The 10,137-nt window shown below is 32.0% G+C and overlaps 1 protein-coding gene across 1 annotated transcript in view; it reads left to right on the top strand.

The window, feature by feature from the left end:
• Window positions 1-5,586: 5,586 nt before the first annotated feature.
• The window catches only part of LOC145331126 (uncharacterized), a 46,410-nt gene continuing 41,859 nt past the window's right edge, over window positions 5,587-10,137 (top strand). Inside the window, exons 1-2 of the mRNA XM_080175754.1 lie at window positions 5,587-5,804; window positions 6,236-6,308. Of these exons, the coding sequence (XP_080031880.1) occupies window positions 6,248-6,308 (61 nt within the window). The 5' untranslated portion in view covers window positions 5,587-5,804; window positions 6,236-6,247. The remainder of the gene's footprint in view (window positions 5,805-6,235; window positions 6,309-10,137) is intronic.

Genomic DNA, 10,137 nt, shown 5'->3' with positions numbered 1-10,137 from the left:
TATTATGGCAAATCCCATTCAATCCTGACAGGAAAATATTTCTTGAAGATAAATCAATTTATAAAGTTTTCTAAATCTAAATCTTTTCAACAAATTAAGCGAGCAAATTTAATTATAGTAAAGACCTTCAACACAAGATACCAAAGCAATAACATTTCAACTATTGCAAACAATCCTTTGATTGCACTACTTTTGTCCGTATGTCCTAAATGTGCATGATAATGAGATGCGCCTGTTTTGGTGAAAGCCATTCCCCCCTACTGTTACTATCTATGTAGAGCAATGGACATAGTAGCAGAAGGTCTTCACTGTATTTTGTTATGACGCGGCTTTAGATGAGATTCCAACCCATCATCTCCCTAATGGCGAGCGGATACATTACGCTACAATCGTAATTTAGTTATAGAGTAGCTACGCAGTTATTTATGGGAAAAGACAATTGCCGATAATTTGATGTACATCCCCAATGGATTTACACCAATTACCACTTCAGTAGATTACAAATAGTGGTTGAAACGTTTGGACTTTCAGCTTAATGAACCAACTAATCCAAGTTTATTAAAGTTTCCAAAGTTGTTAGGAAAACTTTATCACAAAACTTTGGGGACTAGTGTAATAGTGTAATAAAAAGCCCAATTCCCCCTTCCACCATTGTAGCTACTTTACTAAAACACTGATTTAAAAAATCTCCAAAAAATTTATTAAATTTTTTGTAAAAAGTTGTAAGAAATTAGAAGTTGTAAATTACTGATATGATGATAATTGTTTAAGACAAAATTGAAACAAATCAAGAACGATTACGTTCATGGTCAGCTAACTTTGAAAACAGGAATCTTAAGGGATAAGACAATGGACAATAAATTAATGTACACCCCCAATTATAATTATGTAAATTACAAATAATGGTGCAAAAGTTTGGCACTTTGCTAGTTTGAACCAACCAATCAATATTTGCTAAAAAAGTACCCGATGTTGAAAGCGTTTCAAAACTCTTTGGATACTATTATTATTTACAGTCCAATGTCCCCTCCTCCTTGGTTTCTTTTACAAAAGCTGAACTACTGTAAACTAATTTAGGATAGGGTATAAAAGCTTTTTAGAACACTTTTTGTGCGCCAAAAAATTATTTGAAACAAATGTTGTAAAATAATTCTCTCGACATGGAGAAGGAAATTATAATTAATTGTGCAAAATAAATAATTTGCACGCGCGTAAATACGCGCACAAACACACACACACCCTTGTTGAACTACAGTGCTGTAATTATATAAACATAGGACTAAAAGTAATGTCTATATCGTAGTATAAAAGTAACAGAATGTGTGTATGTTTGTGTTGTGGGAGATCTCTCTAACCGCTGAACCTTTATGGTTCTACTTTACATTATTTACTACTTACAAGGAAAGTTTTTTCACTTATTTTGGGGAGGGTACTTACACTCTCCCAAAAAGAATTACCCTTAAATACACACACCCTCAAAAAATAGAAGCTAGTTATCAAAATAAATTATTACACAATAAAAATATATTTTAAGAAGTAATATCTAATAACGACGTCAATGTTAGACCACTTAGTTTAACAAGTACGTGTACACATACAAAGTTGAAATTATTTAAGACTAAGATTTTAAGATTTTTAAGAGCGAAGCTAGTCAATAAGTGTTCATGTTAGTCTCATTAGCAAACGTCACTATTCGAAGTATGTTTTATTATTATATCCTCGCTTTTTCACTTACTATTTTCTCATCTCCTTTTATATTTCTTCTTTCTCTTATACAATGAAAATGTTTTTTTTCAGCGTAGCTATTCTTGGACGTTTCTTGAAAATAGTATTGATGTTTAGAGAATTAAATAGATTAAAATCATTTAATGTTTGTGAGAATTTTAACTTTAAAACATCTTCTTTTGCATTATTAAAATATTCAGAAAAATATTGTAATCCTATAATATGTTTTTTTTGTGCAAGGATCTTAATGGATAAGACAATGGACGATAAATTGATCAATAAAAATATATTGTCTACAGATTAAAATTACAAGTGAAAAAGATTATACACTATGAGTTGGAGCAAACCAATCAATAAATAACAAAGTTCCTAAAGTTCTGAAGCCAACGATTAAGAGAACACATAAACATTTTATAATAGAAATTTTAATAAATTTGCCTAATATCTTTCCCTATCCTCAATATGTCATATAGTGTCTCAAATATTTAATTAAGACTTCTCCCCCCCCCCATAAAAATGTTGGGGGGGGGGGGGGGGGAGGAGATTTAATAATTGCATCTTCATATCCGCAAGGATGTCATTTTCTCCCCCCCCCCTTCTTAGAACAATTGGAAAATAACTGAAATAAAAAAATAATTTTATTCTGAAAAAAATGAAACGTCTATCTTTACTTTTTATGCATGATTGTTAAGATCTTCTAAATGGTTTGACCGATTATTCTATGTTTAAAGGAGTGAGGGGAAAAACTCGCTTGGAGATAATCCCCTTACAAACATAATTTGCAAACCAACGCCTCTTTGGGTGAAGACACTATAAAACAAAAATTAAAAAGCATTTACGTCTTTTTTTAACCGTTGCCAATTTGACCATACATAATGAAATCATCCTATTATTTTAATGCATAGATTTTATTCTAAACTCCAAGAAAAATACAAGGTGGCAATTTTGAATGAAGCTGCCAGTATAGTAATGTGTAAAAGTTTACATTTTCTGGGTTTGATTGGGATAGGGATACTCTATCAATAACATTAAGTGGTAATCATGAAAGCAATAACCATGTCAGTTATGTCCATTTTTAAAAAATACAATTTAGGAGTTTTGAGGGATAGGACAATGAACGATAGATATATATTCATCTCCAATTGTGATTGGTACATCACAATCACCCTTTAATTCTGTAGATTAAAATTATTGGCGAAAAAATGTGTATTCTGCTATTTGATTAGTAGCTTCCTATCCAGAATTATTGAAAATACTTTAAGTATCCTATCCAACATATTAGAGAACGTGTTTGATTGATTATTGATGTTAATGAGTTGTACCTGTTTACGGACCAAGACATTCTCCCACTATGACAATAATGTGACACGCAAGACAGAAATATAAATGGATATAATTTTTGATGTCTTATTATTGTTCAAGATATTTTAAAAGAATCTTTTTCACAGCAGTAGAACTTGAAGACAAAGGAAGTGAGGTGAAATAATTAAATAACTTGTTTCCTGTGTTTACACAAGGAGGAATATGTATTCTCAACAAAAAATATTTTGCTTCCCAGTTGTTTGCCAGTCAGAATAAAAATTCCCATGACTGATATCCTTATTATAGGATGGTTTTAGGATATTTATACGTCCAGGGGTAGATTAAAGCTATTTTGGCAACAGTTTTTTTTGATGATATCTTTTTTCTTTGCTTTTTGTACATTATACACAATATCTTTAAAAATTTAGCTTTTGTTGGCCAAAAAGTTTGGTTGTTTTAGAAAAAAAAAACAATGTAAAATTTTGGGGCTTTATTATGACACCTGAACAAGACTCTTATAGGGACAAATTTTTTAGAGATTTTGATGCTTACTTAAAGTGCTTTTTGGTACTTAAAAAAATTTAATATAAGAGGGGGGGGGGTAGTGTTTTTTTCTATGCCTAACACTTCGGGGGCATACAGTGACGCAGTGCAGTACATATTATAACATAACTTAACCTAACCCAACGATTAAACTGGCTAAATACCTGTCACTGTGTCCCTGGCAGCCGGCAGAAGCCATCCAATTGTCCCTGAAAAGATTGGCAGATGTAATTTTTAGGCAGGGATGAAAGGATAGGTCAGTGGAAAATAAATTAACTGGATCTATAAAAAAAAGGTATCTAGTAAGAATGTTATTAAGATAACGTTATGTCGGCCATACCACTTTAATTCAACATTTCAAAACTTTACAAAGTAGCATCAATATCCATATCAAAAGTATAATTTATCTTACAATGACCTATCTCTCTATCCCTGATGTTTAAGACATCTTATTTAGATAATTGAAGTGCCTATTTTATTCTAAAACTGAGGAAATATTTTTGTCAATTTTAGAAAAGTAGAATTAGGGAAATATGAACATAGCGAAGCTACTCAATAATTCACTTTGTATGTACGTCACTCCGTCCGTAACGCTATGGAGAAATACAGCTTTCTCGGCTGCTATAGAAGATAGACGACTAAACTTTTGATAAAGATACCCTTTATCAATGAGCATTATTAAGTGTATAATTTACTTTGTCCGTCAGTCTGTTGATTATGCATAAAAAGATATTAGAAATATTTTTCAGAAAGGATAAGTGATCTGTATCAAAACCTGTAATAACCGTCGATATTTTATCAATATACAATTAAACAAGGATGACATCATCTATAAAAGCGAAGCACTGAAACGGTAGGACAAACGGACATTAACACTTGTATATAGTGTCAGAACTGAATTATCAGAATATAAATGTATAAGAGTCGAACCAAAATTGTAAGTAGATTTGTTGAAAACCCGCTTGATACAGGATAATGTTACTAAATATACTTCCATTTTTAGGACTTGATTATAGAGTTGCTTCGCTTATAACATTATACTTTGCTGTCCTAGGAATTAATATACCAAAAATCAGATCAATCGGATGATTAGATCACATGAAAATTTGTCCTTAGAAAAGTAAAAAATCGACATGTTTAAAATGGACGTACGGACATTCTGGTAATTATTATAGAGTTGCTACGCTTTCTAAATCGTACCTAACTACTAAATGAATCACCATGCAAAGTTTTAAATTGATAGGACAATTCTAACATGCCTAAATTAACGAAAAAGCCATCCGTTACGGACGGACGGACGGATCGACCCTGATTTTAGAAAAGCTTCGCTTTTAAAAAGTTTATGTAGACTATACGACTTTAATAAAAAGAAGCCGTAGCAGAACGAATAACTCAATTATTTTTTCTTTTAATTTAACTGTTGTACATATTTATTTATCTTGCATTGGCGTATCTCTCTATCTCTATCAAGAATTGAATTCATAACCTTTTTACAGCCATTACTTTTGATCAGCAGATTAGAAAACTTTAGGGATACAGAGATAGGACGTTGGAAGTTAAAAATAAGCTGCCTTGAATTCAAAGACGTGGTTTATCTTATACATTTATTTGTCATTTACTTATCCCTGTACACCTTGAGTTGGTGGAGAGGGAGAAGTCAATGACGATAACTACCTTTTTCTAAAAACAAGCTACCCAACACAGAATTTCGCAGTTCAGTATTTGGTTAAAGAATAATTGGATCTACTGCAGTTCACGGTAAAATATTGCTGGTAACGAATATTGCCAAAAATCTATGAATTTTAAAGGCTGCGAGCTGCCAAACGGCTGAACGTACAGATCATACCCGCACACCATTTTGAGCGGCATAAGAATGCCTACAAATAATCTGGAATAGCCAAGATCCAATGATGCACAGGGAAAGCTTCACTGAAGAAAAAACGCGTAAAATAGGCCTTATCCCTTAAAATCCCTGGATAATTTATATATAAAAAAATGTTAACATTATATTTCAATTACAGAGTTATATGAAAATGAAAAAAATGACAAAATTTTAGAAAAATTATAGAAAATACTAAAATAGTGATAAAGTGAGTTTTTAGTGATTATAAAATAGAATTAGTATAGTGATTTTTTATACAAAGATATATTGAAAAATAATGAAATATATTCGGTGATAATAAATGTTGTAATAAAAGTTATTTTTGTTGTGATTTTATTTGAAAGACAGATAGGTACACAAATAGATTGCTGTGTATAAAAAAATAGTTATTACTTATTATTTCGTTTTATAGAGTCATAGACATATTTACGTGGCGAGTAGAATATAAAAGTGTAAGATTATTTCCCGTTTAGTTTACCCCTACTAGGGTAAAACAAAACTGGTATTAATTTTATGATTTTAATTTGCTGATTTTTTAAAAGTTGTCTGTAATACGATAAGATATATGATTTTTCAGTATGGCTCAGAACCGGTTCTAATCCAGGAGATATTTATGGTTTGCAAGCAATACTAGAATATTTAGTGACAATCTTTGAGATACAATTTTAATGTTAAAAGGGAACTGATTTTTTTTTGTGCTTAACAGGGCACTTTTAGGTAAAACGCCACGTTTACTATCTCAGTACACAGTAATCTATCAATGTATCTAACTGACAACAAAAGTGAGAGGCAAACATGAAGGGACGAAGAAACAAAAGTTTGGAGAGATCCCAGTATATGGATGCCAAAGCTTCAGGTAACAATTTGTATTTTATAACTGGTAGCTGCGCCACTAGAGCCTAGGGGCTCTGTATTTGAAGTGGAAGAGATCCGTAGAACATAGCAAAACTACTACCAGTGTTTGAATTTAAAAATAAAAAAAGCCTTGAACCATCCCAGGACCATTGTGAATTTTCCATAAAATTTATAATTTAATCGGTTTAGCAGATATATTAAAATAGAGGCTAGTTTTACAGGCTTTCTAAGGAAGCACAAAAGAAGTGTGGGAATAATTTCTATAGTCCGTTGACATATCCCCACATCTCTATATGGTGTCATAACATAGTACTTGCTTACACAACGCGTATGACATTATGGGATAAATGCAGGGAGGGAGGGGACATTGGACTGTAAATTATTCCCAATCTCTCATTCTTCAAAACTTTGGGTACTTTGTTTAACCATGATTGAAAATTGTGGAAACTTTCAGAGTAAAAAATTTTGGAACAATAATTAAATAAATAGAAGGGGTAACTTTGTTAATCACAATTTGGGGTTGGAAAATGTACATAAATTTTCTAGTACCTTAAAATCCCTGGTAAAATGCCTATTTTAATCGCCGTGCTAATCAAACTGTTACACAGTTAAAATCAGGGCTCGGCAGCCAACTTTTTTTGGTCGGCCTGTCTGCCTTAAAAAAAAGTCGACGTAAGTTGTAAATTTGTCGAAAATTACATCACATTGCGGTATGGCTAATGATAACCTACTGGCGTCTGTAGCTTAAAATGATGATCATTACTGCGAATTGTTTAATAACAGGCCTCGTCTGCAAATTACAACAATATACGTCCTTTTGCGGCAGTGGCTGCCGAGCCTTGCTAAAACAACTAAAACTGTTTTGGTTGATTTTAAAGTGCAAACTCAATTGCCTGTTTTGGTCATTAAACTCATCACTTAAGTACTTTTTTAGTGTAAAGAATCTTTAATTCACTACGTCTGTTTACCCGTCAGTTTGTAAGTCTATGGGGAAAATAAAATTTCTCGGCTGCTGTTTATGCTAGTCTGCATCTAGTATACATTACATAGTCCACCAGACTGTAGTTACTGCCACAGAAAACATTTACTTCAAAATTCACTTTGTTCACTTTTTTGTACTTTGCTACTAATGGTTAATATTATCCTTGTTGTTGCTAAAATCTCAAAAGCATCCGAACTTCATAGACATAAAATACTTGAACAATTAGCAGCTGAGAAAATCACAGAAAATAAATAGAACTGACTGACGGACGGACAAAAAGTGGTGTATTGTAGTTTCGCTACTTAAAAAACTAAGAAGATTCTATTGAGCATTTTTGGCGTATTAGTTTAAACAGCAGGAGCGTAATAACTACAGGGAAAAGGTGAAATGAAAATCAGAATAAAAATTAGTTTTTTGTGCCTTTTGGCACTAACTTAACTTTTACTAGCAACTACAACTCTAGCATCCAAAGCTAGAAAAAAGCTTAAAAATATCTCAAAAATTAAATATGAAAATAAAATAAAACCATCACAGGACCTATGTGTAACTTACCTAAAATAAAGAATCCAATCGGTTCAATAGTTACTGAGATATTAAGCTTTATACATTAAACTACTTTATATAATAGGATAGGATAACTATGTTGATCATAAATAGTATAATATGTTATTAGTACTATTTTCCCTGATTTATAAGTCTACGTTATGTCCAAAAAACTCACACTATTAACGAACATGACCATAGCATTAGATTTACATACGTGTGTTTTTGTGTGTTGATCTATTCCTAAATCCCTGCTACGAGTGTGTGTGTGTTCGCCCCAACGCAGCGGGTAACATGTCTTCACACAAAGATAATACCCATATTTTAACGCGCCCGACAAAACAGCATGCAAAACTTTAAATGCATTTATAATACCAACAAAAGACAGTGGTCGCTTCATTGAATGTCCTGAAACTATCTGAATAAGTCGAAAACGCGTCAGTTTTTATCCCTTTTGATACGCAGCATAGTCGACAAAAATAAGAAACCGATGATTTTTCAGTCGTAGTCATGAAAACTTTAATCAAGTGCCATATTAAAGACATCAATAAGACCATTTGAAAAACGTCATGTCGATATTGCGTCAGTTAAGGCTACTATTTAATGCGATACAGTCAATAAAAACTGTATTTACGCAGTTTTGCAGAAAAAATACCAACAATTAAATTTATGTTCTGCTTATTCAGTTCTGACACTCTACATGTGCTAATGTTCGTTTGTCCTACAGTTTCAGAGCATCGCCTTTTTCAAATAGAGGGGGTAATCTCTGTTTATTTGGAATTCATGGCATTCAATTAAAAGAAGTTATGTCTTATCCTAAAAAAAACTTAAATATTATTAAGCTAAATTACTTTTTTGGCTGAAATGAAAAAACAGCTTTAAATGTTTGTAGTAACAAAATTAGAGCAACATTGGTGGCCTTAAAAAACACCCTGTTAGCCCTAGAACACTTTTTTGATTTTGCATTTTTTTCGACCATATATCTTTAGATATAGGTACGGACGTAGCTGACATAATTCAATTCCAATATAAAAGCAACAGGATGTCTTTGTGTCTGTCTGTATGTAGCAAAGTAACTCGCTTAATGCTGAACCGATATAGTTCTCCTTTACATTAAAACTTTTTAAAGGTCCAGGTAAGGTTTATAACTTTTTTGAGACAGAATACCACCGCCCCAATAAAATGACCATCCAAAATATTTTTTTCTTTTTCTTTAAAAAAATAAAATTAACTCCAGGCCTCCTAGTTATAAATAATTTAACATGGAAATCATTGAATCAAAGATAATATATCGTCTATTGTCCTCTCCCTTTCCAAAACGAACATTTCCTTGTATTTCATATGAAATTAAGATTTTAAAAAGTATAAATTTGTAAGTGTTTGTGTTTGAAAAGGTAAATTGCTATTGTAAACAAGGATATTTGTGCCAATAAGTAGCGCACCAACATAAAAATAAGTGCATTTTGGACAGAAGACAAAACAATAAACTAATAAACAAAATTAGTTTTTGTAAAATGATGAAACGGTAAACAAACTTAAAATTTAAAAAAAAATGCCCCTTAATGACTTTACACTCAGCTCCCTTTAACGTACAGACTGACAGGCATAATCTAGCTATAGCGTAGATACGCTTCTACTAAAAGGTAAATTGGTATTGTGAAAAAATCATTGAAAATGATTATGAGGGTATGAAGTGAGAGGGGGGTGTAATATCATTTCCACATCAAATATTTTTTTTCTTCACAATGTCAAAAGTCACAGGAAAGGAGGGTAAATTGGACTGTAAATTGCTTTGGTACTCAAAGTTTTTGCAAACACGTCCTCTCATGTGTTGGAGTAATAACTTTGATGACTTTGATACAATATTGATTGGTTGGTTCAAACTGGCAGTGTCCTAACGTTTCCACTTTTCATTTTTAATTACAGAAGGGGTAACTTTGTTTGGGGTAATTGGGGTATATTTATCGCACATTTTCTTATCCTTTAAGATCCCTGCTAATATGAAACTCTTTGCAAGTTGTTACTCAATTGGGAAAGTGATAGCACACCGTTGCGAAGACTTCAAAGGGTATAGTTATTATTGTCAGGGAAAAAAGATACGAAAATTAATAGAAAAGGGTAACGGATAGATCGCTTAAATGTCGTATAAGGAAAAATTCAAATTTCAAACGTACTCTTATTTCTTACTAAATACGAGAAAAAAATATCAACATCAAAAGTTAAATTGAACTTAAAAACTTTTGTGTTAAACATTATTATTTGTTTTACTTTTTAAAAATGTTCCAAAATTTTAAGGCAGGGCTCG

The sequence above is a fragment of the Acartia tonsa genome, chromosome 11 (genome assembly GCF_053477335.1).
Source record: "Acartia tonsa isolate MP-2025a chromosome 11, ASM5347733v1, whole genome shotgun sequence".
Lineage (NCBI taxonomy): Eukaryota > Metazoa > Arthropoda > Copepoda > Calanoida > Acartiidae > Acartia > Acartia tonsa.
The sequence above is the reverse complement of the archived record's forward strand: the minus strand, read 5'-3'. Positions and strand labels throughout refer to the sequence as shown.